This window comes from Cephus cinctus, unplaced genomic scaffold (genome assembly GCF_000341935.2).
Source record: "Cephus cinctus unplaced genomic scaffold, Ccin1 Ccin1_scaffold0330, whole genome shotgun sequence".
Taxonomy (NCBI): Eukaryota; Metazoa; Arthropoda; class Insecta; order Hymenoptera; family Cephidae; genus Cephus; species Cephus cinctus.
The window spans coordinates 2,520,041-2,541,528 of record NW_014333027.1 but is presented as its reverse complement, the minus strand read 5'-3'; the positions used below and the strand labels follow the sequence as shown (position 1 = coordinate 2,541,528).

General features: G+C 40.7%; 1 protein-coding gene and 1 long non-coding RNA gene across 19 annotated transcripts; one reads left to right on the top strand and one right to left on the bottom strand.

The window, feature by feature from the left end:
• Nucleotides 1–639: 639 nt before the first annotated feature.
• On the bottom strand, nt 640–21,015 carry LOC107266757 (homeodomain-interacting protein kinase 2). Of its 18 annotated transcripts, none has more exons than XM_025084062.1 (18): nt 20,308–21,015; nt 15,662–15,982; nt 14,419–14,745; nt 14,112–14,204; nt 13,120–13,338; nt 12,384–12,756; nt 12,079–12,296; nt 11,633–11,956; nt 11,112–11,291; nt 10,861–11,007; nt 10,578–10,763; nt 9,786–10,213; nt 9,232–9,321; nt 8,418–8,687; nt 8,125–8,284; nt 7,706–7,929; nt 7,015–7,323; nt 640–6,536 (listed from the first exon to the last, which is right to left on the bottom strand). In XM_025084062.1, exons 2-18 carry the CDS (start codon nt 15,977–15,979, stop codon nt 6,338–6,340), a joined length of 4,065 nt encoding a protein of 1,354 aa, XP_024939830.1. In that variant the 5' UTR covers nt 15,980–15,982; nt 20,308–21,015; the 3' UTR covers nt 640–6,337. The 18 variants fall into 18 exon arrangements, with proteins under 18 accessions (XP_024939830.1, XP_024939831.1, XP_024939832.1 ...); XM_025084063.1 differs by having other exon boundaries at nt 20,321–21,015; XM_025084064.1 differs by having other exon boundaries at nt 20,419–21,015.
• Nucleotides 17,251–18,005, top strand: LOC112494213. The gene is made up of 2 exons (XR_003059437.1): nt 17,251–17,373; nt 17,433–18,005. It is a non-coding gene; the product is annotated as an uncharacterized LOC112494213 (long non-coding RNA).
• Nucleotides 21,016–21,488: the final 473 nt, after the last annotated feature.

Sequence of the window (21,488 nt, the reverse complement as noted above, 5' to 3'; positions counted from 1 at the left end):
CCCCCCCCCCCTCTCTCTCTCTCTCCCTATCTATCCAAGAACTTAACTCTAGTTTTTTTTTTCATTAATCTGGTTATCGCGGACGGTACGTTACGTGCGTCTATTATGTGAAAATGCCTACCCTTAGGAAAGTTACGACAATGTTCGTTATCCTCGCATTGTCAAAGGGCTACGCATTCTTATCGAACGTGAAAAATTCATTTCATTCTATTAGAGGATGTGAAGTCAGTCCAATCCCTTTGGATAAAACTGTCAGGAGCTGTCGTACCGAAGGAGACTGAGAGACGCGTTATAAAAGGAAAGAAAAACAAGAATAGTTATAAGATACACGAAGAGAGATTAGAAATCTAAGCCGATGCCGCTAATAATTCACAGAGCACAATATTATCCCACCACTCTCTACTAAATCCAAAAATATGTTATCTCTCGTTAGCTAAGGTTTTTCTTTTTTTTCTTTTTTTTTTTCTTCTTCCTTACTCGTTTACCTCTTATTATCCTTTACTTACACGGTAGTTATATATCTCGACTATGTCCCACCCTCCCAGCCTCAAACTGGTAAAAAAAAAAGATTACTACGCGATGAAATATTAAACCCCTAAAATCCATCTAATGTAATAATTCATTGATTAGTCATAATCGTAGACAATATATTTTCGGCCATCTTTAATTAACAAAAAAATCCCACACCAAGATCCACACACTTTACTACAATAATCGTACGCGACCTCCTTATCGGTTTTGAAGTTACGTAGTTATCGCAAACTTTGTCCGACACGAAATCTCTATCTCCAGTGCAAAATCACACGATGCCTGAAAATTTCTTTTAGCACAATTACTCGTCGCATTCGTTGATAAAACAGAGTTACGTTACAACATAAGTTCGCCGACCTTATCACGACGATAAACTTTACCCTCAGATCTGCCTAGTTTATCCTTTTTTTTCTTTTTTTTTTTTCTTTTCATTTTACAACACCCTCTTTCCAAATCGTCTTTTCTATTCTCAGCCAAAATTTGACACAATCCCGTCGACATTTTAGGCACTACACCTATATACCTAACAAATATCCCCCAGATACGATAAGAGAACTATGTACAAATTTTGAAAATGATTAAAAATAATCTCCACTCGTGTACACGGGACACAGAACATATATATGTATATATATATATATATTCTTTCTTTTTCAGTGAGCAAGCTACGTGTATAAAAAGTGAAGAGCTTTGCGCCAGGACGCATTGACATACAACGCGATATATAATATAATAATATGATACAATAATATTACGAAATTCACGTATTATATCAGTTGTTGAATTATGTTATACTATATTATATATCCCCCATGCGCCCAAAAACTTCACCATCTTGTATAGACCTAACGCGATTAAAGTTATTAATTGCTGATCGCGAGCCTCAGCACTAATTACACTAATTATCGTTATTACATTAGTAAAATATCACAACTAGAACCATCGATACATTTACGTTACTTTGCTGGGTTTTTTTTTTTTTTAATCATACCCGTTATCCATTATCAAACTACAGAACTTAGTTAGCTGTTACTTGTAATTAGATAGTCGCTTTCTGGTGTGTCACGTTAGATCGTAAACGTCAATTATTAAACGATAACATATGTAGTATATTCATATACGTAACGTATCAGTGACTCTGAGTGACCCTAAAGGATATAATGAAATCACGAGGAACACGTCCGTTCGAAAAGAGCCAACGACGTGCTTGCTTATGAATTTCTGACAAGAAATAAACATACTATGATCCCCAAGCCAGTTATGTTCGTGTTACGTAATATTATTTCCTTTTCCAAATTCTACAACGTACGACATTAAAATAAAAGGATGGTCCAACGAGGAAAGCTACCTTAGACGTACCAATGAAATTTGCTTAAGAAACCGCCATCGCAGTTGTAACGAAGTATATGGTGCAAAGTAATAACGTTAAAGAAATAAAAAGAAAAGCCACGACTATGATAAATATAGTGTATCAGTGTATATGACGTATCTGGTATCTTGTATAATTTTGCGTATGACGATTTTTTAAATTCCCTCTCTCAAGCCTGTTTCTCATTGTCACGTGTGTACGACGTGCGTACACATATGCGTATAGTGTACATACCCGAGTACGATTAAACGACATATGTGAAAGAGTGGAAACCTAAGGATATGACTTGACAAGTGAAAAACGAGAATTACCCCAAAAGGAGGAAAAAAAAGTATCTCGTTCGCACCGCAACCGTAATGGACACTACAGATATACGTGGAAGCATATGAGCGTGTGCTTAATGATTTTTTTTTACTTTCCATTAATGGGATTTGCCATGTATACACTTAATGGGTCAAGATGATTTCGAGCCCTGTCACAACGTAATTCCGATCTTTATGGATACCAATGTGTCGTGTACGAATATTTGTGACCCATTCGCTCCTTCGGTAGCGTTACCGATACCTCTGGCAATTAAATTACTTAATTTTGATAATAAATTTCGACGACACACGTAACAATTACGATGACTGTAACACCTTACGTTATTAATAATTGTTATCGAAACGCGAACCTAAAACTACGTCACACCTCCCTACGAACAATTACGACTTGAAAATTTAGTTTCGGTTAACTTACAGCCTAGCAATAATATAATATACAATTAATTGTTAAACAGGCACATCGACTTAGTTATATATTTCCGTACGACATAATAAACACGATCGTTCGCAATCCCATAGATTATGACCGACGAGCACTCCACTTTATCCAAATTGATATAAAGGAAGGCCGCGAATTCTATGAAGATAAAAAAAAAACGGAGAATCGCTCGACGACGAAAACGTCAGAGAACCGCGTGGACACGAGAATTATTGGTTTTTCCATAAGAATAAAAGAAAGGAAAAAAAAACGATCACACGAAACGGAAAATTCTCATAGGCTTCCTCCTTAAAACGCTTTAGAACCTCAAATACAATAATAATTGAAATTTCGCGGCCGATTTCCTAGTTTATCTTCGCACAGAGTTTCTTTTTCGAAATCTTTCTTATCCCACAGAAAACCACCCTCGTGTAATGCACGTAACGCATCTAAAACTGGACGATATCTATATATCGTATTACTATACATATATATCCTATATTACGTATGTACATTAGAGTTAATATTTCGGACTGGCATTGTCACTCCAATCAACGTGCTCATATCAATCTCGTCCGAATAATATATCTATATATTTATTAATATATATATATTTTTTCATCTATTTGTAATTATATATACATGTCACGAATATTCAGCAAACAATGCCTAAGCGTCATTCTGTTAAAAAAAGAAAAGAAAAAAGAAAATGTCGACGCTTAAAAAAATTTTCCACGACGACGGCAAAAACTTCAAGCGGAAGAGAAATAGATGAGAAGTCGCAGAATTGGGCAACCAACCGCGTAGGATTTCGTGGGATTATCTTACTAAGTTATATGTACAAATATTAAATTAACTACTTTGACGAATCGGCGCACAATTTTACTTGACACGCGACAAAAATATCATGGAGTTCCGAATCAGTCGTGTCGATTCCCACGGTGAAGAATACAGTGACGAAAGCGTCCGGATTTAACGATTCAATGATTTGTTTTGGCTCGACGGAAGAAACGCGATTCGACTTAATGAAAACGAAAACGGTAACGGAAATCACTAGGAATCCGTCGATTGTATTAGAATACATTATTGTTATATGTACAAAAAAAGAAAAGAATAAGGACAACGTGGTCATTGAAATTATACACAAGACAAATCATCCTTACGCGATGGGGAAACAAACTATTATATATGAATCTATACACTCTTCAAAGACTCACGATGGATACGTTCGTTCGTTTCCAATTGAAAAATATGTACAATTCTTTGTTTCTAAAATGTACCTGATCTTATACATTTTCGTAACTAAGGACCCAATACGTCACGGCTGATTGGGAACTCACGTGCGCACCGAACTTAAAAAGATACATTATGTACGGCATTGGAAAAAAAAAAACAAGTTTGGAATCGATATACCGACGGGTCACATTTTCTATATAAAACCAGTGATTTTACGTAATTCCATTAGTTGTCCTCTTAATCAACTTTGCGCACGCGACCCTATCATTTTTGGTCTATCTTTCTTCAATCCCCTCGAGAACCTATCGTTACGTTGCCTCCATGCAATACACAGTGATGATAATGACAATAATAATTATCATAGTGGCATGAGACACGTGGGGCAGGCAATAACGTTTAGCGATTTCACAAAGACAGTAATCAATAGTAACGATAAGAGTAGTAGCAATGTAGTAATAAATAGTGAGACTATGAAAAAGACACCCTCATTCGTACACCTTGTGAACTATACGGAGATTATCGAACCAATCTCCTCCGTAATTGTTTATCAACCTATTTACGCGCCTCGTATCATTCAAGGAACAAGGGGCGAGTTAGCCCTCGTCAACGCAGAAGATCACAACGGGTCCGTGCCAACACACAAGTGCGATATCGATCCTACGTTATAATATATAATCTGCAAATTTACATACATTTTGTACAACGACGGCGGCGAGGGGAAATCCGCACCCCTAAAGCTACGATAAACCTGAATAACCCTAACCAAAGGAAAAAGGTTAAAACCCACCTAAACGCAATCCCTCAAATAGTGTATAGTGTGTATTCATGAGTGTACGGGACATTATATTTAGTGGCGCATGCGCAGTGTTGTATATTTGGTTAAATCCCTAGGACAAAATATAGATAATTATATGACGAAAAAGAACCACCCTTACTGATCGCGTTGATGCGTCAATGAGTCACGCTTTCTTAATTCTTCTTTCCCCCCCCCTTTCCCCCACCCCTGTATTTCTTCCACATATCGTCTCTACAAGTTTATATATTACACCAGAACGGATGCAGGAGTACAATGTTTAAATTAAAAAAAAAAGGTTACAGCGCGACTTATTGCCGATCAACGTGGATTCTGGCGATTTTTTATATCCGTCCTTCGTTTTGTTTTGTTTCCTTTAGGGACTGACAGAAAATAAACACAATTGATTAATCGTCTAAGGATTTAAGATAAATGAGCATTAAAATAGCGTTGCATGATACGCGATGATGTATCATATGAAGAAATGCAAGATTTTCTCCGTCAATATAGGATAACGAGGGTAAGAACGTCGCGACGTTTTATTCCTCAGTGTGCATGTGTTTGTGTGTTAGTGTATAAATTTTGCATTTTGCTTCATTCAGCAAACACACATTTGTCAGCATCGACAACGCGGTGTGGCCTCTATTTTTTTTTAATCTTTGTATACTCTTAAACTTATTTTCCACTCTTAATTATTTCTCGTGTGCCTTTCCTATAATTTAATGCGAAAAGACGAGTGTCGGGCCCACTCGCGAAAGGCAACCGCTTGGCCACGTTAATTTGGGTCTTGATTATTGATTATTCGTCCATTCGACAGGAGCCGAAAACTCATCGAGCGCCATAACACAGTGGATTTATCATCAATGACAAACAATTACTATTTACAATTTTTGTACGTTAATCGCCCGCTGAATTTTCGAATTTCGTCGAATACATTGTCCAAGGACCACTTTTCTTAACTTCCGCTTACACGTCTTAGTCGTACCGTACGCAATTATACCTCCTTCGCATTATTTTCTTTTCATTTAAAAATACCCCCAATCCACTTGTGCTTATTCATACACAAATTTAACATAACGTTCCTTGCACGAAAGTCATGTCAAATCGAGAAAGAGCCATAGACGTAATCATTAGTCGTAATTCCATATAAAGTAATGAATTAATCCGACAACGGAGTAAGGAACCATTTAGTAACCGATTCCGATATCAAAGCCCAATTGCACGCTGAGGTAATATACAAGTGTTGAAAGCGAGTGTTCAGACGTGGTATTGTCAATATGACGACTGATAGTAATGATCTTAACACGGGCAGTCATTTAAGAAGAAAGCGAGGCAGCCACGCAGTTCCAGAAAACAGTTTAAAAAGCTGCACGGGACGGATTGTCGACTTTTCCATGTTTTCAAGGACAATTAAGCGTTGAGCTCCTTTTCACGACGCGAGTCAAGATTTCTCGCTGCATAGCAGGAGACACGTTAGATGGGTTTGCGTGTTCGTGAAGAGACACTAATTTGTATATATCTTGATCTCCTCGATTTGACTGATGTGCCAGTGAATACGTTTGATCAGCAGGAACGTTATACGGAGGTTCAGCTTTTTGTTTCTCTTGTTACCTTCTTAAATATATCTATAGTGTATGGATTATGTATAATTGGTACGACTTGTCAATTTACTCGGTAAACCACAAACCGGATGGTTGATACTGGTGCTTGGCAGGAGATAGTGGTGCCAAACCGTAGACCGCAGTTGGCTGCATGTGCGCGGGCAGCGGATGCGCCGCGTGGCTGGCCAATAATGGCCGCGCTGAGCTGTGATGAGCAGGCGGTGGCAGAGCGCGACTAGAATCATACAACGTTAATGGAGACGAGCTGTAAAAAACGGGATAAGGCGTACATTAGAGAGTGTCCTCAATGATCTAAAAAACGAAGAGATTATTTTTAAGTCACCCATACCCTTGGAGAGTATACTCGAGTCTGAATGGGTATTAGGCATGCGAATTCGGACTGTGTAAAGTGATGTGATACATTTTTTTTGTTGAAAACTCTGATCAGTAGCTTGAGTGTACTCTCAGGGTAAGAGAGACGTCTAGCATAATTATACTGTTGTTACTCCTGCCACTAGAAGAAAATAAAGTTTAAATGATGTAACTTAAGTCAACGATTATCGTATTGTAATTTTGTGACTGATAAAATTCATAATTAATGGAATCGTTTCGTTGGAAAAAAAATGGCAGGAGCGCTTTCTACTCGTGGTATAAGAGACTTGCAGGCTCCATCGGTGGAGGGGCCTGTTATACTCTAACGATACTATATTTAATACTAATATAATATAATGAAGGGTACACACATGCATGCATCTACTAGGTGTCTAGGTACCCACCCGGGTGTGAATCCCTGGTAGGTGGGCACTTGTTGCTGCTGGATAGCAGCCGGGGCCTGTGAAGGCGCAGCCGTGACATAGACCGGGGGTGGAACGGGATGGGCCCGTGAGCGTACATGGGCATACTCTTGGTAAAGGGGTTGACCCAGATGCTGGGTACCCCCAACCACTGGACTTCTGCCCCCGCCACCGCCCCCAGGACTCAGATGAGCAGGATGCCCGTGGTGGCTGTGGGTATGACCCGGATGGGCTGCCGAACCAACCACCTGGCTCTGCCTACAAAACCCAACAAAGAAAATCGACCCCTTCGTTACACATATCTCACGCATGCCGATGACTTACTATACTTACACGTACTCTAGCTCTTATCAATTTTTAAGAGTACTGTGTATACAGGCATCATACAAAGTATACTATGAACCTCTCAACGAAATCTTGAACTCAATTGTACTGTTCTTTCGAAACAATATACCTGATTCTAATTTCCTTAAGAGTGGTCCCCTTTCTTCTCATTTAACTCTATCATGCTTTACATAATTGCCATTGCTTCACCTCTCTCTCTTGATTCGCTATGCTTTGTATAATACTTTGCAATACTACCCTCAAACTACATGCAATATTCCAAATTGTACGCATGCTGAATCTACGTCAGACTAACCTGTACTGGTGCACTGGATTCGCAACCGCCCACTTCTGATGATCTCTCGAATGAGCAGCTGGTGGTTGCACGTATTCGTGCTTATACTCTGCGCGTTTACCAGGCCAGGACACGCGTTTATCCGCGCCAGTTGTGTAGACAATATGTTGTTCCTGAAGGTGAGGATGCGCGCTGCTAGTGGTCACATACTGCAAGAAGTAGTCATGCATGTCATAGGCGTCATCCTAGAAAAACATTACCCAAAAGAAAGGTTAATTAAAGGAGAACAAAGGTTGTTGCAAGTACGGAAGCCCTTTTGGTGTCGATTCTGCAAATATTATTGCTACCAAAACCAAGTGGGAGCAAAGAACTAGGAAGAGCGAAAAGGAAGTTCGAGAGATAATCGAAATGAAGAGATCGTCTACAAGGATGAATCGAACCTGATAGGTCGGAGGTTCCTTGCAAGCCGGCGCATGACAGGGATGCGGCGCAAGATATTCGACGCCAGGCTCTGGCTTCGTCGCGACGTTTATCATGTTGCACTCTGACTGCACCTTCGCCAACAGCCGTTTCTTTTGTGACTGCGAGGAATAACCGGAACTGCAAATCATAAAGTTGATCATGAAAAACTAATACTCAACCTTGGAATTAATGACTATGTAATTCACTTCATAAGGACGAAATAACAGAGCAAAACTAATGCATCAAACAATTAAACATTCTTTTTACAAACCTGATGTGGTGTTGTGGCTGGGGTTCGTGCTTGATGTGCTGTGTGGTTTGCTGGTGCTGAGGATGCGGTGGCAGGTGCTGATACAAATGAGCGTGAGCCCGACCAGGACTGGCCTCTCCGTCGCTGTCACCAACAGTGACACAGCTAATAACATTCTTGCGCTGTGCCCTTTGTGAGGAACTGTGTGAGCTCGTGTGCCCGTTTGCGTGTACTTGACTGCTCGAATGATTTTGGTGGGAGCTTTGCACGACCCGCGGTGTGGATTGAGTACTGTAAAATGTGAAATCATCCTCATCAAGACTGATTTTTCCGAGAGAAGTAGTTCAGAAAAGGGAAGAGAAGAAAAATTAAACTACACTGAAAAAAGGTTGAGTTTCAAGAGTGGCGCGAGTTCAGCAGGTACCAAGAAGAAAGTTTTAGACAGCAGCCTATCTTAATTGTATAGTTCTCGTTGCGCACATGGTGTATGTACATACAATACTTCATAGCAGCCTGCTGCACTCGGGAGAAGTAACCAGAAAGTATTTATTGTTAGTGAGTAGATGAACTCTCACTGCAAATTCCACAACCAGATCCCTGTGTACGAGTCATGACCTAGAGAAGCGTTAACGCTACATCAGAATGAACACCCTGTTAGAGTTTATCAAACGCATTCTCACCGTTCACTGTCCGATGCTTGTTAGATTAATTTTTAATATGGGTTTGTTAAGGTACGTCACGATTATAGGATATCGAACGGGATCATTTATTTGATCAAATTAATTAGGTAATGATTGTGGTGTGTTGCGTGTTATTGGCGTTACGTTTAATGTACCTTCGGATGACCTCCTCACGGACAGGACGTCTGTCGCCAGACAGGCGAGGTGCCAAACCTTGACAGGCTCCGCACTGACGGTCTCCACAGCTGTCAATGATAGTCATGCATGATTCTACTGCTAGACATCAATGACGTATAACGAGGGGTATATTTAGTTTTAAAATTTCTGAACCTATTGTCCGTTTGGCTATAACACGCGTCACGCTTTTAAAATTATATACCAATAGGAAGAACGGTCAATTACACCTAGGATATTAATACTCATACGTATTGTGAATGCTAATGAATACATGACGTCACAAAACTAGTGTAACTGAATACCTAAGAATTATACTACTGGACAAAAATATTGATCAGTCACGAGAGTGTCAAACTTTTCATTTACCTAGAATGGCCGAGACTTGTACCAAGATATAGGCATGATATACTGCAAAATCAGCAGTATAATGAACATGTAGCTTTTGTATATGAACATTGTTAACTGATAAAGTTATACTAAGTAATACTGTAGGATAAGAAAATAATATATGAAAAAGTGACGTTGAACTTACCATTTACCAGGGGATTCGTCCTCGCTGTCGCTGATAGTGATGACGGAAACGGCAGGTGACGGCGTGTCGTGTATTGTGATAGTCTGCTGTCTAACGGTGGAGACCTGCTGATGTTCGCCGCCATTATGACTACTACCATGTTTGCCACTATGATGATGCGACTGGGTAGACTGCTGTTGCCAGTGACCATTGGGAGGTGAATGACGTCTCATACTGCTGGGTGGTGTGCTTTCCTTGACGCGCTTTTTCACTGGACTGAGTTGTTGTGTCTCCTTCTTATGCTCATGTCGATGTTGTGATTGTTGTGGCATCGCCATGTGATGTTGATGATGTTTCGTGACGCTTCGCTTGCCCCAACTCTGAGAGGGATGTTCGACGAGGGCACCAGTGTTGTACACTTCCGTCACGGGGAACACAGGCCTCTGATCCTTCCCCAAAACAAGGGAGATTAATTGGACAATCACTCAGACTAATCATCCATACGATTAGAATATCGAGAGCAGAGGAGGAAATGAGGACTCTGATTTTCTTCAATTCTTCACATTGCTAGGATTGCGGGTGTTGTATTACGAAGGATAGTGTGGCTGGGTGGTTTGATCATTGAAATACTATTTTTTATGAAAATCATTGTTTCTTCAACTCTACACGTGATCCTCTTCCTAGTACTTCTAGGGTACAGGATAACAGTCGCCTCTTGCCACGCATATGCGTCAACGACATATTCGTGCAAGATTCAATTTGTTTTTATATTTTGTTTAATGACTTTATAAATATAAAATTTAAGGGTCCTACCTGTAGTATAGCTGAACTGTCAACTATAAGTGGTCTGCCCCAGTCGCCAGCATCGCTAAGTAAGGGTTGCTGAATTGCGGCGTGTTGGGGCGGTAACTGCTGCCAGGAAGGCACTATGGCAGCCATTTGACGACTTCCGCCAGGCCACGATGTCTGCACGGCGTTCTGCAATCCGACCATGGGATACTTATGTACACAAGGGAGGGTTAAATATTATTTCATGATGATGCGTTAGATGTACAATCAACAAGTAAGAACAATCATCAGGTACAATATTACTTACAGTTAACAACATCTGTCGTCCAGTCTCAACCATTGATACAGGAACAGCGGCGTATTGCTGCTGAGCAGCCGCAGCCGCGGCTGCGACAGCTTGTTGAGATATTATCGAAGGTTGAATTTGCAAGGGAGCTTGTTGAGCCTGCGAAGGCTGTTGAAAAAAACAACCCTCTCTTAATTTTACGCCCTGTTCGAAGGTACCTTCGCATGTTCAGACCACTGTGTTATCAACAAAACAAAATTTTCCTAACTCACCTGTGCAACCACTACGTGCTTAGCAGGACTTGGCATGGTCTGATATGCTGGAGGAGGACAAAGGATACCAGGTACCAATTGATGTGGAAAATCATGAACGCCACTTCGTCCACTATTCGAGCCACTGGAGGATCCGCTGTACTGCGTTGCTCTTCGACTGCTGTTGCTGTATATCTGATACTAAGGAAATACAAGAGAAAAGAAAAAAAAAATTATGAAATAAAAAAAAGTACATTCAAATACAAATTTTAATAGCGCAAAGAACTTTCAACCGGCGCCATATGAAAGTGACAACTGAATATTCTTTTTTTTTTATTACATGGCAAGGCACTGACGGCTAGCTTTTTTACTTTCATACTTTTTTGCCTCCCCTTTTACAGCCAAGCATTAGAGGTCACCTCACTAGAGCCTTTAGGCAAAATTCACACAACACCAAAGAAAGCCGCCAATATCCAATGAATTCAACAGACGTGACGGCAATCCTTCAACACCGTCAAAATACAAAAGGCTTGTCGACGAACCAGATTGTCATATCCTGTCTGCGCGGTGCGATGTTCTCTGACCAGTCGTTGTACCTGATTGGTCAATTGGTTGTTGAACGTAAGGGTCACTGCGCTGCCGTTCGTCGTAGGCACGAAATTCGCTACCAAGGACGTCGGAGGCGGCGGCTGCGGCGCCGGAGGCGCCTGGTGATGAGCTGGACTGGCTGTGAAGTCACCGGCTCGTCGGCAAACCTCCATCATCTGGACAGACGCCTTAACGTTGTTGCAGTGCGCATAGTCAACAAGATGTGCCAGGGTGACGAAGGCGTGGTTCAATGCCTCTCCAGGTGTTATGCGGCGCTCCTATGATTCACGTGAAAAAAGGAAAAGAAGTCTGTGTCGCTGAGTTGTTTAAAACCAAGAGTTTCCTAATTTTTTCTTCTCAAATCCCCAGCCGTAGGGACGTATCATGAATTAGATATTACTACCTGGTCCATGGTGAGCATCCTCTTTAGGAGGTCTATGAACTCTCTCCTGTCAGCCTTCTCAGCTAGGAGCTGACCACCTTCCAAATCCGTGGGTACATTCACTTGACCAATATCGTCGAGACAGTTAAAAATGTACTTTCGCGCTTCTTTTGATTTAATACCCGTCTCCGCTTCGTGTTCTTCCGGTGTCTTCAATCTCCAGAATGGATACGTGCCTGGAGTAAAGTATTAAAGTATGATAAATCATACCTACAGAATAATCATCTAGAGTATCTGGACTGGATAGCTGATGCATTACTCACTGTCCATGTCTCTGTAGAAGAATTTTGTCGTCTTGCTGGCATTGTTCAGCATGTGCTCCGTGGGCAGACCCTGCGTCTGACTGATGTAACGTATCTGATCGTATTCGGAACTACCCGGGTACAAGGGCCAGCCGAGGAAAAGCTCCGCGACGACGCAACCCAGCGACCACATGTCAATGGCCTCGCAAAACGGAAGTCCGAGAATTATTTCGGGCGCGCGATAATACCGGGATTGCAAATACGTATTGCAAACCGCCTTGGATACGTGCGAGGCCGAGCCGAAGTCGATGACTTTCACGCGGTACGGCTGTCGCACCGGATCCACCAGCATGATATTCTCCGGTTTAAGATCGGCATGTATCAAGCCCAATTGCTATTAAGAAAAACAATAACAAAGTGTCAGGCAGTGCTAAATGTTGACGATAGAACTTCATTAACTTCAAAAAATAAGACTAAATTCTCCGTATAATGTAAACATCGGATATCGATGTACGACGCAGGATGGGATATGTTTACAGCAGTCTGATTATAAAATCAAATAGCACGTCATGTGGTGTCATTGGGTGTCAAAGACATATAGAAAAACGGGGATAAGACTATCCGAATTCAAGAATGAATTATCTTGCGGGAATTTGGGCAAGGGGATGAATATCAGGATCAAGAAAGAGACCTCATAAAGTTAATCGCTAAATTTAAATATAAGACGATTATTATCCCATCAGAGGTTATTATCTACCTTGAGTTTCAGCAGTGCAGTGAGCACTTGCTGAAGTATCGGCCTGATGTACTTGAGGGGCAGAGGTGAAAACTTATTCTGCTTCAGAAAGTCGTAGAGGTTCTGCTCCAGCATCTCGAACACGAGACACGTGTGCGACTTGTGCTGAAAGCACTCATATGCGCGCACAAAGTTGAACTCATCCGCGTTTTCCTGACTGAGTCGCGACAGGATGGAGACCTACAAAAGAAAAATATATAAATATATATGCCATAAAGGAAATACACAAAATGAAAATTTATAAGTAACATAATTGTTTTAGAAAATTATCAAAACCGTATCACAGGCTAGTACCAGGCCATAAAGTGTCGTAAAGAGATTTCATCATCACTTAGATAATTCGCATAGGGTCAATCCCAAAGTGAAAGTCATCTCATTGTTATCTGAATAATGTTCTTTGCAGCTGCCAGAGTTTCAGGCATAAAATGGTAACGTTAAAAAGTAAGATATTTAAGAAAGAGAAATCACTGTTGAATCTTGGGCAATCTTTCTTTTTCTACATTTCCAAACAGAAACGTCTATTTTACGATACTAAATGTTTAATGAAAGTATCAAACTGGGAATGTGTCAAAGATCAAAAGATAACAGTAAAGTGAATTACAATTTGTTATTCCTGATAGATAATACTGACAATTTTTTTGTTTTTCTTAATAAGGACAACAAAAAACCAATGCACATGTGTAGTAGCTGATATAACAGTTACGTAAATGATACTAATATAAGAGTTATAGGTGCGACCCACGTACTTCCCCAGCAAGAGTACCTTACGTCACACCTGTATTAGCACATATTCAGAATTAACGGTATACTTGTTAGACGGCGTAAATCACCGTAAAATCTGAGTAACCTGTGGCATCAGAGCACGTTGGAGGAAGAATAAAAAGAAAGAAGTGCCAATGAAAGGTGTATTAGTCCAATAGTTAAAATTTTCCGGATGGATATTCATCGCTCACCTCAATCTGACCTTGGCGCGCATACGAAGGATGATTCTTGAGAATTTTGATGGCCACGATCTCGTTTGTTCCCTTTTTCCAACACTTGACAACCTGCGAAGAGAAAAATGTCGATGTGTCCATGACCTGATTCCTTGTTCGCACCACCGCGAGGAACAAGAGCGACCCACGAACATAAAAGACTTAAAAACGTCAGAGGCCGTCTCCTGTTACTCTCCTTGAAGTGTGACGCATTCCTGATACTAGTTATTACAGCATTGATAGAACTGCTGAGAGTAATTCATGCTATAAAAAGGATAATCTGTACCTGACCGAATGTTCCTCTCCCAAGAAACTCCAGGACCTCATACTGATTGGTCATGGAGTAGAGAACCTCGTGTTGTACTAGCTGATAATCCCCGTCACCTTGGGGGTTGCTACCACCGCCCCCGTTTCCAGTGTTCGCCACTTGCTTACTGTGCGACGTCATGCTTGTCTGTTTGTGCTGCTGTTGTTGCTGTTGCAGCTGTTGTTGCTGTTGTTGTTGCTGGCCGTGATGTTGGGAGACTATGGTACTGCCGGCTGTGTTGCTCGTCGTATTCGCAGAGTGGACTGCCAAACCATCACCATTACCCTCCCTCGACCAAGTTTTTCTCTGAAAAGAAATTCCAATTCCATTTTGATATTACCAACCCTTGAAAGAGAGTGAATCAAATTCTGATAACACAAAATATAGATGAACGTTGATAGAGTTAACCCAAGAGTATACGAAAATTGTTAAAATCCTTTGATCGCATTAATCACGTCACCTTCCCATCCCGATTTAAACAAGATTTCCATGCGATATCGATCTGGGACCTTCTTGAAAGCCTATTTTCTCTCGCAACTGCTCAAAGCCATGATATCGCTGGGCGCATCTGGCATGAAATATGAAAACAATACTCGGAGTAGGGATCGATAAAGTAGAGCATATCGCTCGCAAAACCTTTATTCAGGATAAAGCTTAACGATCCATACTAGTTCCGTTCTCTGAACCTACTCGGAATTTCATCGTTGCTTCCATAATCCCAAAGTTAATACCCGCTAATACCAGAAGGGATGACGAAAGTGCCAAAGCCCAGGGTACATACACCTATCATGCATGTCTCGATGAGGGTTGCAGAAAAAGAAAGTCAATATGTTGTCTTATCTGTACAGTGATTACTATATCGGTACCGTTATCACGACTGGGATTTAACCTCTCAAAAGCTTTTAACGTCGACACAGCCACCAACCGTGAGCGAACCATTTGCAATTTGATTCTGTGAAGCGAACGCAGAAAAATGTCAATCTCAAATTAAGCTATACGTATGATAACAGGCTTTAATCTTGAGGTTGTAGATAGACAGACATCGCCTTTACATAATGTTTAATTGTCTCTAAAGAACTATGAATTTAGATTTTAATTTCGGATTACATAAATACTGAACTGATCGTGCGTCGAGAGATCTGATTATTGTTTCCAAAAAATTTTGTCAATTCTATTATCGATCCCGCCACCAATTCTTGACGAATCGTTCATCAAAACACACCTTCTGCCCACACCGTTGGTACGTGTCTAGGAGTTTAATCGTAGACGCGCGAACCAATGTCTGCTGGTTCGGACTCTTCTGCAGCGCATTATTGTGAAGCGACGTGAAAGCGGCGTTGGTACCGCTCACAGAGTATCTTTGTAAACCAGGATTGTCCAATTGATAATCGGTGGTTGATTGGACCTGTGCGTGCTGTATAACTGGCTGACTGACGTTGTAATCCAACTTGCGCTTCTTGTTGTGATGGTGAGCGGTGTTGTTGCTGCTGCTGCTGTTGACGCTGCTCGTTTGTTGAGTTTGGATGAACATGTCACACATTCCCTAAAAAATTTAAAAACTTTCAATAACATGATTCACACAAATTAACCGTTACATGCATGCAGAAAGATATTTAACCCTTTACGGCCCAACTGCTTTTTCCAAACCGTATAACGCAATGACTTCTATTATACAACGTCCATAGACGAGACCTTCCGGAGCAAACCATGAGGCTGGGTCGTTAAAGGGTTAAACGTTGTTAACCACACATTCTTAAAGTATACAAAAAAAAAATTAATGAGCTAGACGGTGGTCATCAAGACTTTGAATTTATCCAAGCAACTTTCATCTCTCTAGACAAAGGTGTTACCCAAGGTAATTTCCCTTGTAAGGAATTTTACAATTAAGAACCTGCGTAGTCTTTAGCCGTTGTGACAATAGCTATTATCTACAGTGGAGTTATTAACTCACGATTATCACAACGTTGAATATTTTTTACTCGCTCATTATGAACGTGTACATTCTACGTATACTCCATAGCTCGTGCCGTCCAGATTACACGGTATCCAGGGTAACGTTTCCCGGCCATCTTGCCTGAATAGCGTGAGTCGTTCCCGCAATGTGCTCAAGGCGTTCAGTACAAGTCTTTGCGATTATCCGTATACACATGCACGACGTGCTCTAATTATAGCGCCTGATCAGAAATAGCGGAGCTGTCTTGATATTACAGGCGCGAACTACAGTTGTTGCCAGTTACAGTTAACGGACACCTCACGGATAATCTTGTGTGGAGACATATTCGCTTTGAGATATTAATTCTTGCACGAGTGAGAAATCACCGATACCGATATAGAAAACGACGTGCATTGTAAAATTCCAAGAGAAATGAGCAACCTATAAATTCATGGGTCATTTCGTTCGGTTAGGACGCACGAAAGAAGGTGAAAATACTTAAGGTTTTATCATCCTGATGTTTCTTCCTCGCACACTTACTGTATATTATTGGGCACGTTCGATAGACGCGTGTTGGCGTCGTCAAGTCGTACAGTACTTTTTCGATGAGTCAGCCCATAAATTAATCGCCAGCGCATGCTAGCGATATAGAGAGCAACGAAAAGGACATGCAAACTTTTTTAGGTTAGGACGTTGAAGATAAGTGACAGGAAAATTCCACTTGAGTTTACATAATTTTAAAATATGCCTTATGAATCTCGTGAGTAAAGAAACTGATAAATTGGAAGAGTTGTGGACAAAGTAAATTCTAAATGAAAATTTTACGAAATTTCAAAGTTTCAAGGATGAACGCCCGCTTTGCGTAACGGAAAAATTATCGAAGTCGTTGTAACTCGGTATGAGATTCAAAAAGTTCCCGCTCGGGCGCTGCAAACGTTACCAATGCGACGGCGAGGAAAGGAACTATATTACTTTAAGACTCCATCTACAAATCGGTCCAGGTAATACCTAGATGCTTTCTTCATTTTATTTTACTTTTATCTCGCCTATACTCTCGCAGCGACCGCAGTAAATAAAAGATTGTCGAGAAGCGTGCCAACCGCGGTATTCCTGGTAACGTGTTCCGACGACACTCCCGATATTTTTAAACTGGGCCCCGTTAGCGAACAAAATTGTACGAGGCCGGGATTTAAAGGAACGTTGGATAAACCATTTTCTAGCAGTATACAAAAAAATGGCTCTGACCTATCCTCACTCGTCACTTCTACATTGCCATATGCTCTTCTAATTATGTCTATCCATCGAATATCTACGTTTATCAAAAGAAATGGTTTTCCGTGAGGTCAACCGAATTTTGCAAAGGGGGGCAATGGGGTAAAAATGTTTTAAAAAAGTGACCCCATTCTTGGTGAAGCAGCTCGAGGCCGTGGGGAATGAAAGGTACGCCTCGATTTTGTTTCTTATCCGCGCTTCAAGAAGAGCGCGAAGATCAAACCTGAATGACAATCATGAACATCATGTCCTGAAACGAATTGGTAACAAGAGCAGGATGTGTTATTCATAATAGCGGCCAAATGAGTTAAATATATTTATAAAATATAATATATAAATAAATCAATCAAAATTAATTTAATCATGAACTGTCTAAGGATAAATGTTATGTAAAGACGTTTTTCATTGTATTATTTTTTAATCTAGCATATGGTGACTTTTAATTATTTTAATGCCTGTATCAAAGATAACGGAAGTATATGAAGGTCCCTACAGGATATTGCAGAAAAACGTATGCGTGTGGCCCTGGTATCACGCAGAGTCGTCGTAGTTCGTCATTGGAGCAGTAAACAAAATGCCTTTCTGGTAAGAACTGTCCCTATACTCGAAGAGATCCTAAGTAGTTTAAGGAAGGTTTGTCTGGAAATATGCACAAGCAGAAATTTGCTTCGATTACCGAATGGGTTAGGAAAACTGAGAAAACATAAGTATTTGGAATAACTTTGTAATATCTTTTACTATAAGATTTCCTAGTCAAAGGACAGTCCCGGAAGTTACTACAACATTTTTAAATTGTTTTATTGACCATAATAAATATAAAGAAAAATAGACAACTTAGATCTTGTTGGTAAGACAACGTAAACGGTTTCTTTTCTATGAAATAAACAACATTTCTGAACTCTACAAAGCAATTTAAAAAAGTCTTGCTAAATTATTCAACACTTTTCGTGGTGCGAATCGCGTGCCTACTCGCCTAAGGCATATAAGTAGTCCACTAACTTTTTCTATAACATTATCAAAAAATTGGATGGAATAAAATTAGTTTTCTCAGAATTTTCAGATCGGAGTAAAGCCAGCGCTAGATGCGTATCAAAAGAGGATCTCTGTTGGGTGTGTTATACGCACAAAAATGGCGTACCCATGTATATATGTACGTACATTTCGTCTTTGTGTGTAGATGTCGTTGACGTGGAGGATGGAAATTTCCATTACTGGTAAAAAACGACCATTGATACTGATAATATAAATTCATGAGTTAAGCTGTAATAAAGTTTCTCCCAATTGATTTTTTTTAATGTCTCAGGCTAATATAAAATATTTTCACAGTATCGGCCAAACTAGAGTATAATGAGTCCTCATAAAAGATAGTTAATTTCAACTTTCACGTGTTCGTAAATGAAAAAATAATTAGGCAAATTTGTCATGAGAAACCTTGGGTAACCACGCAAAATACGCAAAGCATAATACTGCTACATGGAAATATATGCTATAATAAGCTTATTCTGAAACGGGCATATCTTTACACAATGGAATACGTTGGTTTTTTAAAAGCGTGTACGGAATGAGCGTCACTCTACGCACGCAAATATCCAAGCAAACAAGTAAGCCGACAACAAATAGGCAAAGCAAGCATGTTAGCTACTCGTAAAACAGTCGCTGAAATCGCAGTTCGCAACGTCGTGGATTAGCCAGATGGAAAACCAGAAGTGTAAATGACGACCGACAAAAATCCGCATTTAAAAAGGCTTCCAAAGGCGTGTAAAGTAATTTCCACGTACATTACGCACTGCACTATGCAACTAAACGAACTAGTACACTGTGTGCTTGTCAAGTTAAGAATTTTTGTATTATATTTAAGAGCAAGTATGTGTAATAAGCCGTTACTCATAATTTACCATAAAAATTGAGACTTTATATTCCAGATAGAGCCATAGTAAAATAATAGAATATTTGTGACTTTTAAGAAAGAAAATTAGACTGGAACCAATGTAAATCTATACAGAATTTGGATAATGCGTAGAGATAAAATGTGATCTTGCCATGCACCGTTCATGATAATACAATAATAAAGTATCGATCAAACAATAGACTGATTTCAAACATATTGAGGTAAAAACTGTTAAGTGATAATAAAATAGAAGAAAATATTAAGAGCAGGAGTAAAAGATCTGACGCAATGTGCTTTGGAAAGCTGATTTTTGATTTGTTTACATTTTCCATGGGCTCTGCAGCTGCGTAGAGTGTGTCTCTATGTAGGCGAGCTCAGGAAAGACCAGTAGAAGAGTTATTGACAATGTGAGCTCCGTTTCGTGAAAGATATCCGAAAAATTTACCCCTTCTAGAGAAAGCCGGTTCTGCCTGAGTATCTTTATTGCAATGAGAACACGTAGGCGACCGTCGAGGCATGTGATGGATTGGTCGTGGTCGTAGTCGTGGTCGTGGTCGTGGTCGTCATCGTCGTGGTCGACATGGTAAGGTCGTGGTTTAGATGGGCAGGACGACCCGCAAATAATCAGAAGTTTTCCGTTATAATACCGGTGGAACTTTATCACCAGATATACAGGTCATAAAATGGTATTCCTCTCTATTCGACTCACTCTCTCTTTCCTTCCGAAAAAAAAAATGTATCGCAAACTCTGCGTGTTTCTCTCACTCTCAATTACCTCAGGCTACTACTTAGCCAGTCTCTCTCTTGACGACGACGTAGACAACGACGTTGACGACGACGACGACGACGTATAGGGCTGATATCATAACGTCATATTTCCACCAACCGGAGGAAAGCACACCCAACAGCATCAGGATGGCACCGTCAAACTCTCTACGCCTTTCCTCGTACCCGTTGTAACAGCGCACGATGTCAGGCCTTTCAGCAAGTCCGAGTTCCAGCCATCTTGTGGTTTACGGTGTTCCGTATCCTGCAGAGAGAACGGACACCTTTGGCGTACGAAGAATGTCGACGACGTGCGCTCTTAGTTCCAGCGCTGTACTTTTCCGCCTTCGTCTTCTTCTTTGTCGCCAGCAAAGCCGCCACCTTAGCGGCCTTTTTCGTTTCCGCTGGATCACAGTTTTCGCCACTTTCCGATCACTTCCCGCACACGCACCACACTCATGCTCTACCTTCGCACTTATCCACGTTTTAACCCGATCCGATACGTGCACCTCACCCACCAACAGCAGATCCTCTATTTTCCTTTCTTTACCGAGCACAGTTTAACCACCGGGCGAGTCACGCTATTTCATCCAACACCAAGCTTTCATTTCTTTGCGCTCTGGCTGACTCGCCACACCACGCACGTCCACCATCGAGGAATCACTCCAACTCGACTGCGTCTCGGATACGTTCGGACGCCCTCGGCTCTGCTCGTCTGTTTACGCTCACTTTCCGTGCTCCGAGGCGACATCTGCTGACGACCCTGGAACCCAATAGTTTCGGGGCTCTTCGACTGCTATTACCGTCACTATTCTCATCGGTCTCATACCAATTTTTACATTTTTTTTATTGTACTTTAGTCAATCCCGTATTAGAAATGCTTTTCTATCTCCTTTTTTTACCATGGATGACATCTTACGTGAAATCGATATACTTTTAGATCCACTTTACTGTGTTTCTCCTCAGAAAACATTTGAAGCGATTCTCAGCAAATCCCCATGGACAGGGATGTATTGATAACGAGAACCGAGTACATACTTTTATATGTGATATAAAAATAGCGTTATTCAACATAGATACTCTGTCTCTGTCATCTGTGAATGCCATTTCCCAGTTCACTACAAAACCCCTTTGTACACCGGGTAGTTTAAACGAATTCACGTTGTAAAGTGCCTGCGCATCTTACTTTAG

What these genes read in the sequence shown, in the direction of transcription:
- LOC107266757 (XM_025084057.1), bottom strand. An exon ending in CTGCACTGCTGAAACTCAAG is followed by an intron (nt 12,757 to 13,119) that starts GTAGATAATAAC and finishes TTTTCTTAATAG; the next exon opens with CAATTGGGCTTGATACATGC. An exon ending in GACGAATCCCCTGGTAAATG is followed by an intron (nt 9,322 to 9,785) that starts GTAAGTTCAACG and finishes TATCATTGACAG; the next exon opens with CTGTGGAGACCGTCAGTGCG.